The sequence below is a fragment of the Taudactylus pleione genome, unplaced genomic scaffold, assembly GCF_031769625.1.
Source record: "Taudactylus pleione unplaced genomic scaffold, aTauple2 ptg000198l, whole genome shotgun sequence".
In the NCBI taxonomy this organism is placed as follows: Eukaryota; Metazoa; Chordata; class Amphibia; order Anura; family Myobatrachidae; genus Taudactylus; species Taudactylus pleione.
In genome coordinates this window covers 9,646,244-9,672,691 of record NW_028284600.1, presented here as the reverse complement: position 1 = coordinate 9,672,691, position 26,448 = coordinate 9,646,244, and the positions used below count along the sequence as shown (strand labels likewise).

The 26,448-nt window shown below is 40.5% G+C and overlaps 1 protein-coding gene across 1 annotated transcript in view; it reads left to right on the top strand.

The window, feature by feature from the left end:
- The window catches only part of LOC148518851 (alpha-2-macroglobulin-like), a 239,391-nt gene that overhangs the window by 166,727 nt on the left and 46,216 nt on the right, over window positions 1-26,448 (top strand). The window contains exon 28 of the mRNA XM_088476973.1: window positions 5,812-6,017. Coding sequence (XP_088333099.1) covers window positions 5,812-6,017 — 206 coding nt within the window. The remainder of the gene's footprint in view (window positions 1-5,811; window positions 6,018-26,448) is intronic.

Here is a 26,448-nt window from a genome sequence, read left to right as displayed (position 1 = left end):
ATATGCTGTGGGTGGTGACCCACAGCTATACGAGCGTCCAGGAGGATGCTCCATATTAATGGAGGTGGGCCCTGATTCAGAGCGAGCGCTCTGGTCAGAGCATCCGGCTCTGAATCAGGGCCTATATAAATTCCAAGCAGATAGATCACTTTTGTGTTTAAACTTAACCAACCCTAATAAACCAGGGAATTGGGAAGTGACGTGGAATAATCAGACGATGACCATCTCACTGAGAGCTGATAATGAATCTACGAATCATGATCTGTTATGCTCAATCAAATCTAATGGGAGAAGCTTTAGGTATCGATATACATTGAGTTCCACCAAAGAAATTATTGGTAAGGTACCAGATGGATATTGTGCTAAGATAATACAACCAGAAACTTGCATGTACCAGATGGAAGAGCCTGAAATAGAACTATTTGCAAGGAAAATGTGTTTAATGATAATGATGCATTCTATCCCTTATGTTCTCCCCGATAATGTATATTTTATATGTGGAAGAAAAGCGTATAAATGGCTCTCCCTGAGTTCCGAAGGTTTGTGTTACCTGGGAAGAGTAGTCCCAGAGGTTATGACCCTCACACATGTTGAAATGCTCGGTATTCATAAAAACACACCATCACCATATCTTCATACACAGTATGAACACAGAGGCAAAAGAAATATGATACCTGGTGACTTGCATAAAGCCACTAAGTTAATTAGTGAGACAACTGGCTTTCAAGTTTTAGTAGCATTGGATCCCACCAGGATCGCTAGGGGTACACTAAATTTTAGATATATTCAGGATCTTGCTAAATTGATAGATAATATCACCGAGATGTATGATGACACTTTCAGGTATACAGGTAGAGAACTGCAAGCGTACAAGAAAGAACTGGTGCAACACAGACTAGTGTTAAATTATTTAACTGCTGCCACTGGAGGATATTGCGTAACCTTGGCCACCCAATTTGGAGTGAAGTGTTGCACCTATGTCACCAATGATACCAGCGATCCCAAAGAGGTAATTATTCGAAAGATGGATGAAATTCTGCAGCTGAAATGGGACTTTCGGAAGAACCATAATGCTTCAGTGGCTGAAGTAGAGGAAAAGGTAGGGGAATGGGTGTCATGGTTGAACCCCGTAAAATGGTTCTCAGGCCTAGGGAAATGGGCCCAGGAAATGATCGCAAGCATAGGCAACTTCCTAATCCTTATACTGGTCATCATCATAGTAATTGGCATATGTGTCCGTTGTGCTCCTATTGTGTTGAAGTGTGGAAAATGTAAGAATAAGGTAAAACGAAGGAACGAAATTATGATGGTGGTCAGTAATGACAATATGAATACTGAGGTAAATATAGAACTGCATTACAACCCTGAACTTGGGAATACCATCATATATTGTATTATGTTTAGACGTGCATGAAATGTATTGTTATTAAAATGTTATTTTCAAACATCTCAAATAATGTAAGTCCCTGATCCCCCTCAAGACTTCCTTTATAGGACTGGTGCATCCCCACATCTTTCACATGATCTCTCAAGGTCCGCGGTGTGCGTATAATGGTAGTTTTATGTCCCCTCCTAGAGACACATTATTGATGGATTAAGAACCACCTTATGCCATCCCATAATAACATTAAATAATATATGTATGTATGCCTAAAATTAATTTTAACATCAGGATGTGATAGCATGTTGTTCGCTATCAAAGGGTGGATTGTCAAAGCTGGATTAGTGGCTGAGATGGAATCAGCGTAAAAATTAGCGTGCGTGACGCCATCTTGTGAATGGCAGCTAGACTCCATTTTAGAAACAAGAATCTACAAGACGGCATTTTGCGAATGACCGCCCAGCACCATTTTAGCTAAACTCACACTTAAGTACATATGGCAATGCTACTATTAGCATCATGTGATCGCATATTTTACCATACCTCATACGCACATTAATACACACAGTTGTGCTGTTAATATGTCGCACATTAGTGAATACATAATAGCCTACATTCAAATACTGTTTAGTAGCTGCATGCATGCGCAGTCACTTAGCAAACTAGCGTCTTTTCTCATATCCCTAATACTTACATAATGCACACTTACACAAAAGGTTCCATAGCTATAAAGTAAAAGATCCAAGTTTTATTAATTTATTACGAATGCTGTGAAATAAAGACTATTTGGTATCTAAGGTTTAATACATGATAAATAAGCCGTGTTTGGTATTATACTGATCTGCACTTTATCCACAGCTTTTCGGTATCATCGGTGTGAAGATCGGAACATGTGTTCGCAACTTATGGACCGTAAAGACATAAAGAATCAAATGTACTTTGTAAAACCAACAGTCTAGATTTGCATGAGGCGGGAAAACGAAGGCAACCAGCTGTTAGAGGCTGGACTGTGGCCATGAATCAACCTGTTAAATGCCTTGTAACAAACGCACCATGAAGGAGAACCAATGGAATCGCAAAAAGACCTCTCTTTTGTTCAGCTTATTTGTGGGGGTATAAATATGTGTGCTCTGACCCTGGGTTTCTAGTCTATTCTGCTGATTGACGGAGGTCTTTTGCTGATGCCGGAATCTGGTCCCAGAGCGCTTGCGTATGTATAACTGTATCTTGGGTCTGTATAATTTCTTTGCACTAAATTGTACTTAGATCACAGCGTGTATTATCTGAACTTTGGTTAAATAATACTTTGTGCTTTGGAAACACATGTTCAAGGTCTAAAGTCTTTATTTTACTGTATGACTGCGTACGCAAATAGCGTAAATCTTAGAGGTTTATAGGCAGGGTTTAGAAGGTATAGGTAGGAAGGTATATTGTCAGTATCCTTACCCTGTACATCATCGCAGATTGGGGTGCTATTCAAATCTCATTTTAGTATAACAACTGGATGGTTCTTTTTGCCCCATCTTAAACTTAAAAATGCTCAACTTACACTTAAGATTGCGGAAGTTCAAAATGGAGTCATTACACTTTATAAGTGCTTCCATGAAAGAGGGGGAATTCCCTGTGTACCTTGATATCAAGGATACATACTGTACCTGCACATTCCAACTTGGGAACAAGACCACAAACTCCTTAAGTTTGCAGCAGGTTTCCTTTATTTTCAATCTAGGCCTTGCCATCAGGATTTCTACAATGCCAATAGTATTTGCCAAAATCATAGTACCTATGGTAGCTATACTATGTCATCAGGAAATTATGGTAATTTCATACCTAGATGACCTGCTGGTCAAAGCAGCATTATCAGATCTACTCAGTGCTCACTTACATATTGTTATGTCAACACTGGAGTTCCATGTCTGGATCCTCAACCTGCCCAAATCCAATCTGGTCCCAACTCATAGCATGAGTTTACTGGGCCTTCTCTACAATACTTCCTGTTGACAGGTATATCTGCCAGGGGACAAGATCATGGAATTGAAGTATCTGGTACAGGTCCTTTTATGTCTTCACTGGGTGTCCAGTGGGATCCTTGTCTAGAATGGCAGTTGTTTCCCCTGTCCACACAGGTGCATTAATCAATGGTTTGGTGACTTTTCACTCCCAAACTTTTCAGATGGTGTTAGTTTTCCCCTTGGAAATGGACATTAGTCAAAACAGATGCCAGTCTCCAAGGATGAAGTGCAGTGACTCTGGAGTTCCAGTTCCAGGGTTTTTGATCACTGGGATAGAGGACACTTTTTAGCAATGTGCTTTAACTATGGGAAGTCTGTTGTGTTGTGGTTCAGGCACAGCAATTCCTCAGGGGCAGGCCACTACATCCAATTAGACAATGCCACAGAGGCATACATCACCCAACAAGGAGCAACCAAGATTTGGAGACCGCCTAAATCATGAGATGGGCAGAAAGGTTTGTACATTTCTATCACAGTTGGTAGACAGCTGGGAAGCAGACTTTCCCAGTCGACACAAGGTACACCATGGGGAGTGGTCCTTGCACCATGATTTACAATCAGATTGTGGAGAGACGGGTCTGTCAGATAGAGATCTCATGGCATCCAGGATGAACAGGATGCTTCCATGGTATGGTCCAGGGATACACAGGCAAACCTGGTGGTTGCTCTCACAGCCAAGTGGTCTTTCTGCTTGGGGTGTCTTTTACCACCCATCCCCATGCTCCCACATGTAATCAGGTGGCTCAAATGAGAAAAAGCTCATGTTTTTCTAATATCACCAGATTGGCCATGGGATATATGGTACACAAATCTTCTGTCTCTAATGGTAAAACAGTTGTGGCGGCTGCCACTGTGTGATGATCTACTAACTAAAGGTCCGTTCCTCCATCCAGATTTACCTCAGTTGGCTTTAACGGTGTAGCACTTGAGACCAATCTCTTGAAGTCCAAGGGGCTTTCTGCAGCCATTATACAAACTATGCTACAAGCATGTAAGTCATCCACTTCAATTATTTACCATATATTGTGAAGATCTTACATCCGATGGTGTGCGAGTCCAAAGGGATTTTGGCCTCTAAGTTCTGCTTGCTTCTTTCCTAAAGGACAGATTGTCCAAAGGCCTCTGTCTCTCTTCTGTGAGGAGTCAGGTTTTGGCCTTGTGCATACTCTTTCAGAGGAGCCTGGCATCTTTCCTGGACATTGGAACCTTCATGCAAGGGGTATTGCATGTCCAGCCATCTTATGTTCTGCCTGTTCCACCATGGGACCTTAATTTAGGGTTAGCTGTTCTTCAACAGGGTATTTTTGAGCCACTAGAGTAGGTAGAATTATGGTGACTAACTGTGGACTGGGCAGTTCTTCGCACACAGCTATCCTTTATCCCTAAGGTGGTTTCACATTTTCACCTGAATCAGGGTTGTTCCAGTTTTGCAGTTATCTGATCCAGAGAGTCACCTACGGTTTCTGGATGTGCTAAGAGTACTCCGGATATATGTGGATAGGACTGATGCTTTTTGTAAGACTGACTGTATGTTAGTGCATTATGAAGCTCATAAAAGAGGTTGGCCAGTGTCAAAGCATTCTATTGCTCATTGGATAACTTCAACCATCAAGCAGGCTTATGTAGCAGTGGGTGAGTCTATTCCAGATCCCATTCGGGTGCAGTCAACTCGGGCTGTGAGTACTTCTTGGGCAATTTAACAAGGTGCTTCGGTTGAACAACTGTGCAGGATGACCACCTGGTCCTTGTTACACACATTTTCCAAATTTTATAATTTCCACATGTTTGTGGCCAAAATAGTGAGTTTTGCTTGCAAGGTTTCATGTATGGCCCGGACTCTGTGTGATCCCCCTCCCTCTTGAGGCTTGCTTTGGGAAGTCCCAGCAGCAGTGTTCCCCAGATAAGGATGAAATAATTAATCTGAGTCCATCTGAGGAACACTGGGTTCCTCCCTGATGTGTGTTGTTGATTTATGTTTTTTTTTATTGCTAGTAATATAACTGAGGAGGGGAAGTGATGGGTATAGTTTATGAGGGAGGGAGAGTTTGAGCTTGTTAACCAGTTTAGTGACTACTCTTTGGCCTCTCCCTCATATCCCAGCATCAGTGTTCCCCAGATTTACTCAAAGGAATTGATTTTACGGTGAGTATAAGAAAATCTTCTTTTTTTGTATTGTATACAGTCATAGTGATTGAATTTTAAATACTAGATAATACTAATAAGTAAGGTATGTGAGTATCCAGAATTCATGTGCTGGTGTACTATACAGTATGTCTGCTTACAATGAAAAAAGACAATAATAATATCTTTGATAAAAAAAACAAGTGATCGTTTGCCTAGCATAATCTTTACTACAAAAGTGTTTCTATGTTATGCAAAAGAAAATTTAATTCTCAAATTATTTTTCATTTTGTACAGATGGACAACTGCACTGGGCAAATAAGACTAAACCTCAGCCTAATGTCTCATATTGGTCCCGAGCTCCATCAACGGATGTGGAGACAACCGCCTATGTGCTTCTAGCTCACCTTGGAAGTCCCACACAGGACATGGGGAAAGTAGCAAAGATTGTGAACTGGTTAACCAAACAGCAGAATTCATATGGAGGATTCTTCTATGCGCAGGTATAGTATAAGGTTGGGCAAAAATACGATTGTCAACAAAACTTATCCACGCAAAAGGGACTGTAAAAATAGAATTAATGCTGTTTTCTGCAATTCATTTAAAAAAATCTAAATATGTACAGTAAGTAAACCTGAAGATTTCATGGTAGAAAGGTAAGTCCTTTTCACAGACAACCTGTCTGGTACACAAAGCATCATAAACATTTGTATTATTTAAGTATTAACTATAAAATCGCAAATAGTGCAACCATCAGTGCCGTAACCAGCATGATGAAATTCAGTAATAGACTATTAAAGAAAAAAAATTACACTTATTCCATATATTTTGCTGACAAATATATTTTGCTTTATATTGATGTTATTTTTTTTTTAATTTGGGAATACAATTATTATTAACAATTCCTGTTATTTAAGATAAGTCTATTTTATAATTATTATTATTATTATTATTATTATATTTTGTCATTAGCTCTATCATTTAAATATTTAGGATTTGCTACTAAAGGAAACCTGCTACTAGAGATAACTCATTATAGATATAACTATAGTTAGCATTTTATAATCTGTAGAAATCACAGTCTACATTGGCAAGGATTCATGTTTTGAGCATCGCAATACTTAACAATTCCATGAAAATTTGAGTTATATTTTTTCTTTTTTACATAATTCACTGTGGTAGAGTATAAGAGCTTTTCTTTCACAGTATTTAGCATTTCTGCTTGGTTTGTTTTTTCAGGCTGCTAAAAATTATTTATAATTCCAAAAAGTGTCATGGACTACCATGACAACCACAGTCATATGATGACATATGATGTAAAAAAGCATCCTTCTGGGTCATATCTGTGTTTTTAAATCCTCCCTCTCTTTCTTCTTCCTCTGCCACCACATGATTTAGTCATAGATCTATGTCCTTGTGTCTTCCTTGAGACCATAATTGTTTTATTTACAGAGAGTTTTTGAAAGGAGATAATAGTTTATAGGACCATAACTAATAAAAATGTGATGCTTGCTTGCAAGTTGCTAAGCTTGCTATTTAAAGATAAAATAAAACTTCTAACTGGGATTGCTGCTTTAAAAAAGAATCAAAAGGTCTTATTTCAGGCATTTAACATGTGCCAATTTAATTAGTTGTTTACTGTTAAAGAGAAACACTATTTTTTTCACTCAGCTGAATTATATCAACAGTCCCAATATTTCTGTGAAAACCAACATCTTCAAACACTTATGTGGTACTATTTGAGAAAATGTCCACCAATTATTATTCACAGATTGTGTCAAGGAACTGTGAACAAATGAGCTGACTGGAAACCAATTACGTATTTGGGTTTTAATTTTTTACAGTGAAACTGGCTTTTTATGGGCTCAACTAATATTTATGGTACTGTAGATTTACTAGAATATGTGGCACCTTTAAGACACTGGTAGGCACATTTAACCATACATTATATGCCTACTGTAAATAATTTAAATCCTTTGACTGCCAAGCATATTTTAAAGTAGAGATGTGCCTTGACTTCTGTGTTTTGGTAACGATTTTAGATATGAAACCATTTTCATGTTTCGGCTTTGCCCCCAATTTTGTGTGCGTTTTGGTTTTGGTATTGAGTTTGAATTTCATTAAAAATGGTCAAAAATAGGTAAAACCATGTAATTTGTAGTTCCTACATTACTACTAATATAATTACTGTTAATTTATAGTCATATACAGTCAATTGTAGAAATGAACTCCTCAACACTTTCAATATTTTAATTATTCATCCATATTTTCGAAAGGCTGCAGAGGGCTGGCCATTGTGATAGAGCAGCAGCACAAACACACAGCAGTTTAATGTCAGATATGACTTCTATAGAGTACAATACAAATGAGGTCCTTTTGTGCAACACACAGAAATTAAATGGTGGCAGATTTAGAGGCCAGGTCCTTTTAAAAAGTAGCTACTGATAGCATTGAAAAGATTGCTTCAGGAGTAGATAGGGGCCTCAGCGGTGAATGTGGATGGTGTGGAAGTGGGATTATTAGTGGATCCTTACAGAACAGGTGGGTGATGTGCACTTTAATCTCACATACTTCAATCCGATTAAAAGCCTTGAGGTAGCATGATAGGAAGAAGCTGATTGGTTGCAATAGGCAACTTTTCTACTTTCTTGACAACAAGAAAAAAATATTAAAATGGTGATCCAGACTCCAGGGCACAACAAGAAATACATTTAAAATGGCTATCATGAAAAATAGAGAACAATGGTGATCCAGTACCAGGACTTGAGTGTGACCACAGAGGATATGAAATAATCAGTTTAAAGTGTCCATTCCTGAGAGGTGGATATTTTGGTCTTTTGGTCAGGTATAACAAGAATGCGCTTAACATGGGCATGAGGTGGGACCACTGGTGGCTGCCATACATCATCTTTTTCACATACAACACAATTATCATCCTTATTGTCAGATACACAATTATCACCAGTATCCTATTGCAGATTAACATTGTCTTCTAAATTTCTATCCTAAATCTTTTGCAATACTACTCATCCTCACATTTTCAGATGATGTAGAAAATGTGGGACAATGCTGCTTGGAATGTATCGCATTTTCAGATGAATTCAACATTGTGGAAGGATGCTGCTCTGAACATTCTGTCTGACACACTCATGTAACTCATGGATATCCTTGGACTCTCATCTGGATTCTTCTGTGAACACTCATTTTGTTCTTTGGCCTGAGTGTTATTATTTTCAGTTATGGATATGTCTGTTTTGGAGGTGACACCAGTCTAATAGTCCTACACTTAGGGCTAAAGTTACTAAGCTGCGGGTTTGGTGTCATTTAGAACCTGCAGAACACTATAATTTCTGCAGGCTTTGTTATGTAAAACTGTAGAAATAGTTAAACATTTTTTTAAAAACTGTATGGGGTCCCCCCTAAATCCTTAACCAGCACAGAACCTTTCAGTCAGTTCTGGTAAAAGAAAATTGGGAAAAATATGACGTGGGGTCACCACAATATTATAATAACCAGCACTGGGCTGAACCAGCTTGGGGAACTTACACTACAGCAGGGAGACAGACAAATAGGGGTCCCCCTGTCATAATGTAAAATCAGCTTGTTGGGAGTAAGGAGTAGAAGAAGGTGAAAGGAGAAGCACATGAGGCAAGAGGTCCCTGCTCGTGAGAGCTTACATTCTAAAGGGAAGGGCAGACAGACAGGTGTGACACAGAAAGGGTAGATAGGGAGGAAAGAGCATGAAGTGGGTTAGGATGAGAGCTGGAAGGCCTTGATGAAGAAATGGGTCTTGAGAGCCCATTTGAAGATTTGTAGAGAGGTGCAGAGTCTGCTAGGGAGAAGGAGAGAGTTCGAAAGGTAAGGAGCAGCACGGGCAAAATCTTTAAGGCGGGAGTGGAGGAAGTAATCAATTGGCAGGAGAGATGTCATGCATTTATTGAGTGAAGTGGACAGGCAGGAGTGTGTCAAAGCCAGATAATTGGCTGAGACCTAAATTGTAAAGATAATCTCGGCATGACACCATTTTGCGAATGGCTGCACAACACTATTTTGCATTCCCCACACAGTATCAGTAATAGACGGCACTATGTTGTTATTTAGCGTTGTGCATTTCCTACGCAATAGAACACTGTTAAAAGTCTTCATTATATAAATACATACATTTACTAAAACATATAATATGGACAACCCCACAAGGCACGTACCATAGTGTACTCCACAAACATGTAGACGCACAACGCATACTAGCATCTTTTCTTAATATCCCTACACTTATATACTACACACTTACTCAGAAATGTTCCCTAGCATTAAGGTTAATACCCAAGGTTTTATTCATTATTAATTATGGAATAAAGTGACTGTATTGGAGATCTTAGGTTTAGTACATGATAAACAGACCATGTTTGGTGCTATTCAAAACCACTGTTTATTTGCAGATCTCCAGGTCCATCGGCAAGGAGATCGCAACATGTGTCTGCAAATTATGAATTATAGAGAGTTAGGCATTGAAATGTACTCTGTAATGTAATGTTTGCTAGCCAGTTTAGACTTGTTCTTCAGTGGGAAAACACACACAAAGAGCCATTGGAGGGCTGAACCCATACTGTACAAACTGGCCTATGGACTGCATTGTTACAGAAGAACCAAGAGGAAGAACCAATGGGAATATGCCAACTCGTTCTATTGTATTGCTTATCTCTGTGAGAGTATATATGCAAGCATTCTATATCTGGTAGTCAGTCATCTCTTTCTTTCTATTGGCGGAGGTTTCATAGTTGATGCCGGGAAATCTGGATCCAGAGCGCATGCGTATGTATCGACTGTACCTTTTGATTGAATAATCTGTTTGCGCTAATTGTATTTAGATTAAGGCGTGTAACTATATGCTTTTATGTGAATAATATCTGTGCTTTGGAAACACAATCAAAGTCTGGAAAGCAATTATTTCTTTTGCGACTTACAACGCTAAATAGCAGCAATTTGGGTATAGAGATCATTAGGTATTCATAGTTGGGGGCTCGTAGAGTGAGTTCACGCTAACAATTTACACGGTAACACATGGTTATCAGTCTCTCATCAAAGGGTGGAGGCGCCATGTGCAGGAAAGAACGCACTGCCTTCGAAAACCTGCTACCACTTGATGCAGAGGGACCGCTATCCGCTATTCTGTGAGTTCAAGGAGCGCTGTTTAGAATCCAGGGACAAGGAAGGAAAAAGCTTGTTTTCCTTCATTGATAAAGGTTCGTGTTAAAAAGGGGAAGTCGCCCAATAGCGTACGCATATTTCCTGTAATGCTGCCACATGTTCAAACGGTCACTGTATGTATAGCGTAATTGCTTGATAAACCTCTGAATTATACTGCTATATTAAGGGAAAAAGGTTTTTTTTTTCTGCGCAGAAAAGGTGTTTGTAATTGAAACGTGTGATTGTAAAGTGAAGGCTACAGTCTGTTAAGCCTCATAGGTGGAGGTTACTGTCTGTTAAACCTCAGTGGAAACTCAGTAGGTGCCCGATGGGGCCGTACAAACTACTGGGCCAGTGTACAAAGCAGGTACATTGTGGTTATTGAGAAACAAAGGGGTGTCTTGGTCCGGCACCCATTAATTGCAAAGTCCATTGATCAGTTAGGTTCTTTGGGCAAAGTGATGGAACCGCATGGTTATATAAACAGTGATTGTGAAGTGGGTTGTTGTGGGAGTGAAACTGCTGGCAAGGTTAGAAGTTATTGGAACTTGTAGATGCTACCAGTTGGAGTAAACTCAAAGTAGGAAGCGAGTGGTGAAGCTTGGAGTTAACTTGATCACAAGTAAAATAATTTGCTAGGTGGTTATTTTACTCCTTGTTTATGCACACGGACCCTATCGCTTAGCGGGAAAGTGGTGTATAGCGGGAAGGAGCGAGCAGCGGAAGCTTGGGTTTAATATCATCGCAGGTAGAATAATTTTCAATAGGTGGTTATTCTGCTCCTCGTTGTGCAAGCCGACTGTAACGCCAGGCGTGCCGACTGTGCATAATGGGAGGGAGTGCGTGAATGCAGCTCACTGAAAATCATTCACCAATCGAAATTCTCTAGAAATTGCTAAGCGTTTTCTCAGATGGGTGCAAAGCAATCTCTGGAAATGGTCGATGATGTGCTGCTGATGGAAGGTCCGGTTGGTTCGGCCAGGTATGTGATGTTTAAACAGTATGGTGCGTATGCTATGGCATACTGTGACATATGGGTCAAAGTGACCAAGAAATGTAGAACACCTTTTCATAAGATTGGTAGCTTTGATTCGGAGGTTCTGAACAATGTCAGAGACAGTATATGTTTAGTGAAATCTCTGAAGAAAAGGGTAAAGTTTAATGATTGCAAAGTAGCACGCACGCACGCATGCACAGCAAGGTAGCATTGCAGAAGGTAATGTTAGTAGCGCATGCACACCACCACCACCCTATACGGATGGGGGTGAAGGTACAGTCGATCTAAAAAATCATAAAAATGTAACAAGTAACTTGTACCCTCTCCTAAGTAACTATAAGGAACATGTTTATGATTCAGATGATGAATATGTTGTGATGTCTGCTCTTTCCCATGTTGCACAAATGTTAAATGTACCACCACAGCAAGCACAGGTAGCTGTCCTGCTAGTACCAGAAATGGCGTTAGCCACACCAGTGCAGTAAAGTATTAACACCAGCTGTAACAGTAGTGGAGATTGCTAATACCATACGTAGTAGTAGCAATAGGCTGTGTATTGGATGGAGATAGTCCCATAACTGATGAAGGTAATCAGGACAATGTCACCCAATTGGATGTATTTTTCCCATTGTTAACTGGAGTAAAATCTTCACGATTAAGCAGAAAGAGACTGAGTCTGCAGCAGAATATTTTACCAGAGCGCTGCAGACTATTACCCAATACACAGGCATAGGGGATATAAAGGACAACACCCATCACAGGGAAATGACCATAACGGTCCTTATGGATGGTCTTAAAGAACCTCTAAAAGCCAGGGTTCAGACATCACTTCTTGGTTGGAGAGGAGTTACAGTAGACACACTCAGGGAATCTGCAATTGAACATGATAAAAACATCTTTAGGAAGAGAGAAATGCAGAGCGAGAAACGAATGGCTTTTAGTATTCAAGCTCTGGAAGTAATGCAATTACCACGGCAGCATGCATATGCACATGGCAACAATACACTCATCCTACACAACCTTCAAACTCATATTCCCATACACAGCCACAATCTTATCTCATTCCCCAACCCACACAACAACAACCTTTCACAACACGTCAACCTTGAAGGTGTTATAGATGTAACAAGGAGGGCCACATAAGTAAGTTCTGTAAGGCTAGAAAGTGGGAAATGCCAAACCAGGGAACACCGACATACCCACAGGAGGGTCACCCACAACAGTCGGGACAATTATAGCCATCACCTGCTCACGTCGCAGCAGTGAATGCTTTACTGGAAGAAGATAGTCAGCTCTAGGGGGTCAAGTCACACCTGTAGTCTACAGCCAGTCAGGTTAACTGGGGGTACTAGGGAAGAACCTGTAATGCTGGTCGATACAGCTGGTACTAAATATTCTTTTCTTGTAGACACAGGGGCGACCAGATCAGTGATAAAATCTCCATACAGATGACCAGCAAAACAGTACAAGCAATGGGTGTAACGGATAAAGTGCAACATTATCCTTTAACCAAATCTGCAGAGGTTACTAGTGGTCCATTGCATACCAGGCATTCCTTTCTCCTGGCAGCAGCGGCCCCTACTAACCTACTGGGAAGGGATTTGTGATGTAAAATTGGATGTGTCATTTATTGTACCCCTGATGGTATATTTTTAGATATCCCAGAGAAAGTTGTGCACGAGGTGAAGGATATCCTGGACACTCCCCAAAGGTTAATGTTTCACTTTACTGCTTCAGATAAAACTCCATCTCAAGAAGAACAAATGTTATCTCAGATACCAGGGTCCCTTTGGAACAAAGATGGACAGGACACTGGATTGATGGCAAATGTAGCTCCCTTATCAAATGACCATCTAAAATTATTGGACAAAGGTTTAAAATTTGCCCCAACAAATAACATGAACAAGTTCCAAACATACCTAGACCTACAGAAATTCAAGAGGAAATTAACACTAAAGAAATATTTTTCCACAACAATACCAACAGAGATTAGGAATGATACTTCCACAAACAGTAATGCAATGACAAATTTGAAACCTCATTCTACATTTTATCCAAGCCACATAACAGGCCCCCATATAGAAACATTCACGAAAATGGTAGAGAAAGATATTGAGCGTCTCAAATACAATAACCGGACACATAATCTGACCAAAAAAGAAAGGACTACCCTACAAGAATTACAAGAGAATCACTCTATCATTATCAAGCCAGCAGATAAGGGTGGGGGGATTGTAGTCTTAAACAAATCAGACTATATAACAGAAGCCCACAGACTTTTGGATGATGCTACTACTTACAATAAACTGAAGAATGACCCTACGACACAATTCAAAAAGGAATTGATTAACCATTTACAAAAAGGAGTCAGTGAAGGGGTATTAACTAATCAGGAATATAAATTCATAGACAACTCACATCCCATCATTCCAGTTTTTTACTACTTGCCTAAAATGCATAAGAACCCATTAAATCCCCCAGGCAGACCCATAATATCGGGCATAGGATCTCTCACCTCAAACTTGTCAGAATTTTTAGACACCATATTACAACCATACGTCACCAAAAAAACTGCCTATTTAAGAGACACTACACACATCCTTAATATTTTACAGGAGATTAAGTGGGATGACCAATTATGGCTAGTAACCACAGATATTACATCCTTATATTAAATAATCATTCATGAACAAGGGATCAACAGCATCAAATATCACTTAGAGAAAGACAGTTCTATTACAGAGGCACAACGTCAATTCATTCTTGACAGCATTAATTTTATCCTCAAACATAACTATGTCTGGTTTGATAATCAATTTTACATACAAACCACAGGCACGGCGATGGGTACGAGATTTGCCCCAAGCTATGCCAACCTATTTATGGGTTGGTGGGAGGACCACCATGTGTGGTGTGACCACAAGCTTGGGGCAAGTCTCGTACTCTGGAAAAGATATATTGATGATGTGTTCTTCATTTGGCGAGGAGAAGAAAATACTTTAATGGACTTTATCACTACTCTGAATGACAATTCCAATAATCTAAAATTCACTGCCAATTACAGTAAAAAACAAGTTGAATTTTTGGATTTAAATATATTCATAGAGGACAGTAGAATACATATCAATACATTCAAAAAAACAGTAGATGTAAATAGCTATATCCTGTCTACTAGCTGGCATCATCCAACCTGGTTACAGACTATTCCAAAAGGACAGTTCCTTAGATTAAGGAGAAATTGCTCAAAATTAGAAGACTTCAAAACACAAGGACGAGATCTTAGTACAGCCCTTATAGAGAAAAAATATGACAAAACCATTATAGAGCAAGCTTAGAAAGAGGCAGAGGACAGAAACAGAGATGACCTTTTGAGGTATAAAGAAAAAAATAAGGGTAGTCGAACAAGAACTTTTATTCATTACGCAATATTCTAAACAAGCAAATGATTTAAAACATATCCTTAAGAAAAGATGGCCTATCCTGTTAGGTGACGTGTCTTTAGTAGAACACATACCATCGAGACCTATAGTAGTCTTCAGGAAAGCACCAGCTTTAAGACAAAAGATAGTCCAGAACCACATACCACCAAGAACATTGAAACAAGCTACCATGGGGGACATTGCACCAAGAAAAGGGTTTTTTTATTGTGGTACCTGTCCAGGCTGCACTAACGCAAAAACAAGGAGCACAATACCAATTACTACATTCAAATCCAATATAACGGGAAAAAAATATTAAATAAAACACAGAATGACATGTAATAGCAAAGGGATCATTTATATGTTGGAATGTGACTGCCAAAAACAATACATAGGTAGAACTGTAAGATCATTGAAAACGCGTGTGAGTGAACACATTAGACACATCATGAAAGGAGTAGAAGAACATAATCTTTCACACCATTTTAAGGTTCATCATAACAGCGACCCAAAATCCCTTACATTTTTGGGATTAGAAGAAGTGACACCAAATTGGAGGGGGGAGATTTCAATCACAAAATTAATGTAGCAGAACTACAATGGATGTATAAATTAAAAACCTTTGCTCCTCAGGGACATAACGTAGATAATGAAGTAAAAGCTATCATTTGTAAAAAATGAGAAATTATTTTCACAGATGTAACGAATAAGAGTGATGCAACCAAGTTAGTATCTTATAATAATACATCATTGTCTCAATAGGAATAATATAGCTGCACTATTAATAATAGTATCAAGAAATATATGTTTATTTTGCTAACTCAATTCGTATACCTGTAGTCACCTCGATTAGGACAATCTTTTAATCTCAACCCCATCTTGATTTATACTTATTTTATTTAAATTTAAATTATTTGTAATTTTAATTACAATTTTATTTGATGTTTTCTTTACAATTATAATTTTATTATGTAGCTATGTCTATTTAATTTCATATTTTACATTATACATACGTGTCCTAAGAGATACATATGTTTACATACCAATTTGCCCACACAAATGATTGGATAAACATCTATCTACATGTGTCAGGCACCTTTAAAAAGATCAAGCATGTGTTTGAGTGACATTTCCTGGTTACTATGACAACACAGAAAGAACTAATTAAATCCAAGAAATTTACTGAACACCTGTCAACATAATAGATCTCCCTATATATCCAGGACAGATCAGAGCAGTGTTACATCATTCCTTGAAGAAGGCTTCACAGAAGCTGAAACACGTTGGAGAGCACCCTACATTTATTTTGCATCTAGAAGGAATTAGCTACTATACCCACACGGATATCTATTCTGCACAGCCGCGATCACGTGACCAGACCCGGAAGTCAAAGTCGGAAGCAGCTGCCGAGGAGAACACCAGCCGGCAAGGAGGAGAAACGGTGAAGCTGACGGATCCAAGGAGGTAAGTGCATCTCACCTTGGAGGGGATTGCGGCGTCTGGTGCAAACCACAACCGCATATCCCCACCATAGGCCTTGACCCCCACTGCCAGGCAGGAGAGGACGTCCGTCCGGTCAATCGGGCGCGTGGCCGCTATCTGACAGCGGTGATAGGAACCGGCCAGAGAGCCCCAGCCTCCTGTCAGCTTCCTTACCGCACTCCTACTCTGGGAAGAACTACATTCCCCATCACCAAAAATCCACATCAACACCACAATAAGTAATAATAGCGGGACGCTGCAATCATTCGTTTGAGACTGTCATATTTAGTAGCTGATTCCAGTGACTGTTAAGAACTTGTATTCTTTCCCAATCATTTTTCATAATAATTAATTTTTCCCTATATATTTTTCCTTATTTTTTATTTTCAAGTCAATTTTTCTAAGCAAGATATTTTTATCTTCAATATTCTTGATCCGATCTACCATCAAGAATTATCATTTTCTATTTTCGATTTTCCAATAAATGAGCATTAATTGATTAATTTCAGATGTGGTCATAATTTCAGCATAGTGATACGTTGATTACAATCATTTAAGGATACACATTAGATGTTTTCTATATATATATAATAATAACCAACATTACTAAAGGACCTTTATTTGACAGCCTTTGCTGAGCGCAGTGTAGAATTTCTTTGTGTCAGGTCACACCTGTAGTCTACAGCCAGTCAGGTTAACTGGGGGTACTAGGGAAGAACATGTAATGCTGGTCGATATAGCTGGTACTAAATATTCTTTTCTTGTAGACACAGGGGCGACCAGATCAGTGATAAAATCTCCATACAGATGACCAGCTAAACAGTACCAGCAATGGGTGTAACGGATAAAGTGCAACATTATCCTTTAACCAAATCTGCAGAGGTTACTATTGGTCCATTGCATACCAGGCATTCCTTTCTCCTGGCAGCAGCGGCCCCTACTAACCTACTGGGAAGGGATTTGTGATGTAAAATTGGATGTGTCAATTATTGTACCCCTGATGGTATATTTTTAGATATCCCAGAGAAAGTTGTGCACGAGGTGAAGGATATACTGGACACTCCCCAAAGGTTAATGTTTCACTTTACTGTTTCAGATAAAACTCCATCTCAAGTAGAACAAATGTTATCTCAGATACCAGAGTCCCTTTGGAACAAAGATGGACAGGACACTGGATTGATGGCAAATGTAGCTCCCGTAATGGTAAATCTAAAAAACTGTTGGCAAGCTCCAAAAATTCCCCAGTACCCATTAAAACAGGAGGTAGAGACAGGGGTTTATCCCATAATTGATTGGTTATTTCAACAGGGAATTTTAGTCCGTACAGCGAGTGTAGCCAACAGTCCCATCTTTCCTGTGAAGTAGAGTGGTGGGAGGGGTTATATGCTGGTACAGGACCTTAGAGGGGTTAATAAGATAGTAGAGAGCCAATTCCCTGTAGTGCCGAATCCAGCTATCATTCTCATGCAGATCCCACCAAATGCAACCCATTTCACTGTCATTGACCCCAGTATCTTCTCCCAGGCCTTACACAACTGTTTACAATCTTTTCAACCTGCCAATGGATCTGTTCTAATACAATATGTAGATGATTTATTGTTGTGTTCTGATTCGTTTATGTCATGTTTAAATGATACTAAACTATTGTTGCTTCACCTCTCACAGACAGGACACAAGGTTGCTAAGGACAAATTACAGCCATGCCAGTCCAGGGTTAAATATTTGGGACATTGTCTAAACCAGAGATTACGACGTTTAACTACTGACAGAATCCAGGCCACACAGACCATGACACTGCCGCAGAACCAACAGCAAATCCATACCTTCTTGGGAATGTGTGGATACTACAGAATGTGGATCCCAGGTTTTTCTATTTTGGCTTTACAATTACAGGACTTAGGACCTCATTCAGAGTCGGTCGTTGCAGCCGCACGGTCTTACGGGAAAAGGGGCCAGATATGCAAATGATGCACTCGCATGTTGCGTCCCTAAGATCGGATCGGCAGCTGGCCGACCAAGGGGAGGATGCGGCCGGAAGACAAAAAAATACGCCCCCTTCTCGTACGCATTACACGTCATCTTTGGCCATATAAGGATTAATCGAGACCATCGGGAACCATCGGAACTGGTCGTAGAGCTTAAGGTTGACCATACCCTCTCTTAAGCTCTACGATCATGTCAGTGTAAAAACCTCCCATGTCACATGTGCCATGACGCTACTTTGTTAATTATGCACTCCCATAAAACGCCGTTTGCATAATTAGGCACGCCTGCGTTCGGATCTCCACTCCCCCGTTTTCAAGCACCTTCCCCTGTTACCACCCACAAATGCCTCAATCTGTCACTCAAACTACCCACCTGGCTGTGTTCAAGGAGAGAGAAATTTCTGATCCTAGAGGCTAGTTTGCGCACGCGCATTACAAACTTTACACATGCGCAGTTTAGCGAACATCGGTGGCGTACGACTGCTACGACCGACTCTGAATGAGGTCCTTAGTCTCTTCCTCAAAGCCCGATCGTGTCATACACACAGAGGAAACAGAGCAGGCTTTCCTTAACCTTAAGGATGGTCTGACAAGAGCACCTGCATTGGGATTACCTGATTATGAGAAACCTTTTGATTTGTATTGTACGGTTGCGCGGCAGGTGTCCTCACACAAAAACATGGTGATGTCAATAGACCTGTAGCATACTACAGTGCACAGTTGGACACTGTGGCAAGATCACTCCCAACGTGTTTAAGAAGTGTAGCAGCAACTGCTCTATTGGTCAGTAAGAGTGAGGATGCGGTATTAGGCCATGATATGATTGTTTATACACCATATGCTGTATCTGCTTTGCTGAATTCTGCCCAAACCAGACATGTTTCCTCAGCTAGGTTCACAAAGTGGGAACTAGCCCTAATAGGACTTGCAAACATCACCATTAAACGGTGCAGTACATTAAACCCAGCAACGTAATTACCATATGTCCTCAGGATGCACAAAGGGTGGAGAGAGGTGAGTCGCTGGTGGAAGGTGAGTTCTGCAGGTAAATTGATGCACATGATTGTATGAAATATTTGAATCAGACCTTTACTGCAAGACCTGACATACGTTATACACCTTTAGAAAATGTAGATGTGACATTTTACACAGATGGGAGTTGTCATAGACAGACTGACACTGGATAGTTGTGTACAGGTTATTCTGTGGTAAATGACGAAAACATCTTAGAAGCTGAACCTCTTGGTCCACCTCACTCAGCCAAAGTGGCGGAGCTGGTGGCACTAAGTAGAGTGTGTGAATTAGCAAAAGTCAAATCTAATATCTACACTGACTCTAGGTACGCCTTCGGAGTGGTACATGATTATGGTGCTCTATGGCATCTGAGAAATTTTATGACAGCAGCAGGCACACCAGTCGCACATTCAAAACATATAAAAGGACTACTGACAGCAATCCAGCTGCCTAAGGCAGTGGCCGTCATTTAGTATAAAGCCCATACATGTGAGGATGATCCGGTGTCACTGGGCAATAACAGGGCAGATGAAGCTGCCAAATGGGCAGCAGGGTTAAGAGTGAACATGCCAGTTAACCAAATGATGTTTCAAATGATTGATATGCAGAAATTAATTGGGATGCAAAATTTGTGTTCCAGGCAGTCTGGAGATCCAAGGGATGTGGGCAAGAGTCCTCTGGACTCTGGAGAGATGGACAAGGTAAGCCAGTGGCTCCCAAGGCATATTACCCAAGCCTGGCTGAGGCAGCGCATGGTCTGACTCACCTGGGAAAACAAGGTATGTGCAAGTTGGTGAGAACGTACTGGTGTGCACCTGGTTTTTCTTCTCAAACGGAAAAGAGAGCAATGTCCTGTTTGACCTGCTTAAGGAAAAACATTTGGAAAACAATCCCTACTGAGCCATCCCACATTCCCCTGACTGACAGACCTTTTCAGCTAATACTAATTGATTTCATCCAATTACCACCCTGCAGGAATCTCAAGTATGTATTAGTGTGCACAGATGTGTTTTCTAATTGGGTTGAGGCATATCCAGCTGCCACTAATACTGCTGCATTTACTTCTAAGAAAATTGTTCAGGAGTTTGTATGCAGATACGGTATCCCTAGAATTATTGAAAGTGATAGGGGTACTCATTTCACAGGTGATGTCTTCCAAAACATGTGTAAGTTGATGGGTATTAATAGTAGACTTCACACCCCTTACCGACCGCAAGCCAGCGCCAAGGTGGAGAGGATGAACGGTACTATTAAAAATAAATTAAGTAAGATCATGGCAGAAACTGGACTGGGGTGGCCAGAAGCACTACCACTTGTTCTTTATAGCATCAGGACAACTCCAAGACCCTCTCTCAATCTGTCCCCCTTTGAAATACTGTTTGGTAGACAACCTCATTTGATTATATGTCCACAGGAAGATTTAAAGAGTAACAACGAGGTAACTGTAAGGTATTTTATAACAATGAGTAAACAGTTGCAGCAACAACAGCAGAAACTGAAACAGTTGTCACATGATATGCCAGAAACAAACTGTCATGATGTTGAACCTGGAGAATTTGTTATGATCAGAAATTTCTTGCGTTCAGGTTGATTGACAGATCGGTGGGAAGGTCCATATCAAGTGTTGCTGACGAGTACAACTTCCTTGAAAGTGGAACAGAGAGATACCTGTGTCCATTCCACTCACTGTAAGAAGGTCAACCAACCGGTGGAGAGACAAGGCGGAATCAGGGCAGATAACGTAGACCTGTCAATTGCGAGCTTGTTCACGGAGGGTTAAAAGTTGCAGTGAGACACCGTATAATTGGCTGAGACCTAAATTGTAAAGATAATATCGGCACAACACCATTCTGTGAATGGCTACACAACGCTATTTTGCGGTCCCCACACAGTATCAGTAATAGATGGCGCTATGTTGTTATTTAGCATCACGCGTTTCCTACGCAATAGAACACTGTTAAAAGTCTTCATTATATAAATACATACATTTACTAAAACATATAATATGAACAACCCCACAAAGCACCTACCATGGTGTACTCCACAAACACGTAGACGCACAACGCATACCAGCGTCTTTTTTTAATATCCCTACACTTATATACTGCACACTTACACAGAAAGGTTCCCTAGCATTAAGGTTAATACCCAAGGTTGTATTCATTATTAATTATGTTATGAAGTGACTGTATTGGAGATCTAAGGTTTAGTACATGATAAGCAGACCGTATTTGGTGCTATTCTAAACCACTGTTTATTTGCAGAACTCCGGTACCATCGGCAAGGAGATCGCAACATGCGTCTGCAAATTATGAATTATAGAGAGTTAGGCATTGAAATGTACTCTGTAATGTAATGTTTGCTAGTCAGTTTAGACTTATTCTTCGGCGGGAAAACACACACAAAGAGCCATTGGAGGGCTGAACCCATACTGTACAAACTGCCCTATAGACTGCATCGTTACAGAAGAACCAAGATGAAGAGGAAGAACCAATGGGATTATGCCAACTCGTTCTATTGTATTGCTTATCTCTGTGAGGGTATATAGGCAAGCATTCTATATCTGGTAGCCAGTCATCTCTTTTTTCTGTTGGCGGAGGTTTCATAGTTGATGCCGGGAAATCTGGATCCAGAGCGCATGCGTATGTATCGACTGTACCTTATGATTGTATAATCTGTGCTAATTGTATTTAGATCAAGGCGTGTAACTATGCTTTTATGTGAATAATATCTTTTTGTGCTTTAGAACCACAGTCAAAGTCTGGAAAGCAATTATTTCTTGTGCGACTTACAATGCTAAATAGCGACAATTTGGGTATAGAGATCATTAGGTATTCATAAGTGTAAAGGGAAATGAGGTCATATATGTAAGTGGGAGAGGATTGGGTGAGGGCTTTGTAGGCGAGTGTAAGAACCTTGAATTGGCATCTGAAGGGGAAGGGGAGCCAGTTTAGGGCTTGAAGGAGAGGGGAGGCAGATGTTGAACATTTGGGGAGGAAGATGAGCCGAGCAGTAGCATTGAGGACTGATTGTAGTGGAGAGAGGTGGGAGAATAGGAGGCTAGCTAGGAGAAGGTTACAGTAGTCCAATCTGGAGATGACCAGCGAGTAAATGATAGTTTTAGTAGCATCCCGGGTGAGGAATGGTCTAATCCTGGAAATATTTTTGAGATGGAAACGGCAGGACTGCGAGAGATGCTGAATGTGTGGTTTGAAGGAGAGGGAGGAGTCTAGGATTACTCCAAGACAGTGCACTTTTGGGCTAGAGGAGAACTTTATTTTTTTTTAAACTTTCTTCTTTCCACTTTAGCTTTGTTTCCACTAGAAGAAAATGTTGAATTACTATTAGTGCTAGTGCCAGTGTTGCTAGTAATAGGATGACCATCCTGACCATATAGGCTGATCCATCACTCAATATAATACAGTCTGATGATTTTACAATTAAGCTCATTTTCAACAGGTAAACAGTATGTTATTACTCACAGTGTGAAAGGGAAAGGGGGAACTGATACTTTGTAATTCATAAAAATAAAATATCGGCATAGTAGCCCGAACTTTTGCAGATTCCAAGGTAAACTAATATACCTCGGCATACAATATATAAGACTAAGGGCCTGATCCAGACACGCTCGCAAGCACATTGCGCTCGCAAGTGGGTCAATGGTGGGCCAATGCGCACACGCGGCGTGTGCAACGCACGTGCGCAAGCCCAGGAGTGAGTGCGAAATCACTCGCTCCGGGGCTCGCAACAAAACGGGGCGGCTGAGCAGGAAGTCCACTTGGCATTGCGAGAGCTGAGACCCTACCACAAGGGTCTCCTTGCAATGCCGATGGTCACGATAATCGCGACCATAGCCAGGCCGCTCGCACAAGCTGTGGGTGGTCACAAACAGCTGTGCGTGCAGCCTGGAGGTCGGAATTTTAAAAAAAAACAACGCCCTGATTCAGAGCGAGCGCAAGCAAATAGCGTGCGCCTCTGAATCAGGCCCTAAGTACAAGATATATTTTTTCTATGTTTTTTGTAACTGTTGGAAACATTAATTTTGCCGTGCACTAACAAAAACCAGCATAGTAGCCCAAACTTTTGCCGACTTTTAGGTAAACCTTATAACTTACCTCCCAATATACAGTATAAGATTAAAGGAGCCCATATACCAACAATCAAAGATGATTCCCCAATCCCACATTATTTTTCCAGATTTACTGATTCTCCAATACACCAAAATGCACTCATACATTGCAGATGTTTTTTAGCAATTCACCGATTGTTTTCACCATAGATCGGATCCTGAAAGTGCCTCATTTTACTATACGTAGATTGCTGTATAAGCTGATTATTACCATACAATAACAATCTAGAGCCATGATTGGTCAGCAATTTTTGGTCAGAATTAACGATAGGTGAACTCCATGCATTTCCAATTTTTTATCACTCCCCTGAATACATAGGATTCCCAAGATAATTTGTGTGTAATTGTTATAAGCCGCCACATTGGCCGTGATGGCTCACACTGTGTTTCCCATCCCTGTTGTTGCTAGGTGACCAGGAAGCCACATCACATATTATTACGTCAGCTGTGATGACTTCTGGTCCTGGTCATTGCCAGGTGACTGGGACGCCGAAGGACGCCACACTGCCTTCTGGTCCCGGCTGTTTCTTAGCAGCTGGGAAGATAAAGATAGGGATAATAAGGTAGTGAATATGTCATATAAAGTACCAAGTAGAATTAAATACTTTCTTAATTTGTCCTCATACTCAGCTATGACAAAAGGTTTTAAAATGCATGGTCAATTAAAAATGGTAACCCCAGTCTTTTTAAGTAGCCCATTACCCACATAACAATGGCAGGACTTTAAATTGGGAATAATCAAGGGGAAGGCAGAAGAAACATCAAAATGGGTCTCCTGAACTGCTACATTGTTGGCTTTTGCTGTAGTAAAGTACCTAAGAGTTGAAATCCACTTGTTAGGGGAGTTCAAATCTTTGGCATTTAGCATGTGCAGAAGGGCAAGAAGAAACTATTCATTGTTTATAATTGCTGGAATGTACCCTGCCCAGAGGGGAGTAACAGTGGGTTGAGGGAAAAGATCAACATAGACCACCATAAATATCTCCCTAATGGAGTCATCAAGTATTACTTGATCCTTTTCCCACCACCACCACCCAAAAAGAGAATCAAAGAATACTGGATTACTTGGAGGAAAAATACTTCCCAGTCTTACCTATATAGAGCAGAATCTGTTAGTATACCAATAGGTTAACGGAGAAGGTATCCTCATTAAAGCAAACTATGGTTACTCCCACATAACATAAGTGAACCATAAATAAAAAAAACATATCTAGGCGAACAATGCATGGTTGAAAAAACAGCAACATTACCCAGCAACATTTAAAGCATAACCACTAAAATACATGGCTGTTATATGAGTACATTGCCAGAGCAGACCATGATAAAGTCATACCCAGTGGTCATAAGAGATCAGAACAATCTCCTAAGCAATAACATAGCACTGATATAAAATGTCAACATTATAAAACTTTAGAAAAAAATGGCTTGCAGCAGAGATAAGTTAAGTCCATCATCCCAGGACCCAGTCTGTGCATCTAAACTGATCAAGTCCATCAACACAGCATAGAAACAACTTTACAAAATAGGGGACAATTAAATAGTAAATAACAAACTATCAATTTTGTGGGCCAGGCGACAGCAAAAAAAAAATGGTTGACTGAAACTGTCCAATGCAACCAGAGTTGAGATCTGGAAAAGGGTAACTCTGTTTCATAAGGAGGTTCCATTCTTCATACATTTAGGACCTCATTCAGACCCGCTCGCAATTACCTATTTGCTCGCAAGTGGGTCGATGGTGGGGCACTGTGCTCGTGAAGAAATTCTCTCACTCCGGGGCTCGCTACAAAAGGGGTGGCTGTCGATGTTGATCGACAGCTCGCCCTGTTTTGTAGGAGTGGTGGGGGGGCCAGACAAACGGAGGCATTCCAGAAGGAACGCCTACCGTTTGTAGGCGGCCCTACTGACATCACCAGTGATGTCAGTAGGGACCTTCCTGCTCTGTTAGAGCAGGAAGCTGCCTGGGGCATGCGGTAGACGAGACCCGACCCCAAGGCTCTCGTCGTAAGCCCTGATGGTCGCTATGGTCTCGACCATTGCGACCATCACCTAGTGACTCGCTAAAGCTGTGGATGGTAACCCACAGCTTAGCGAGTGGCCAGGAGGCCGCCTTTCAAAAGAAAAGTGGCCGCCCTCATTCAGAGCGAGCGCTTGCATTTTGCAAGCAGCTCTGAATGAGGTCCTTAATCCCTTCATCTGTTGAGAAAAAAATTGCAGTGGAACCATTGCAGCACACTATTAATTTAATTGTAATGCCTCATCTCTATGGGACATTTGCTCTCCATCATCCATCATACATCTGGAGCTCCTTCAGAATCAAAGCAGAAGATCTAGGTGTATATTTACTAAAGGTCAAGTTTGAGTAGAATTATTTGCAGATTTTAATCGGCTGAAATTGACTCAAGATTGACTGTATAAATCACTGGTCAAATCACTCATTTACTAACATTCGATTTTGAAATCGATTTCAAAATCAAATTCAATGTTAGTTGGATTTTGCTAGTGTACATGTATTCGGTTCAAAACTAAATGGAAATACAACCTAAAAAAATTGAATTTAAACATATCTAAAATAAGAAGCACTGCACAGATCATTATGAGTACAAGTAGCATGCACAGATCATAGCGCTCAGTGCAGTGCTTCTCCCAAAATCGCCTGCCTCATGCAGGTGTATTTATTTTGGGATTTGAATGTTGGTTTTGTAGTCGATAACAATTTGATTT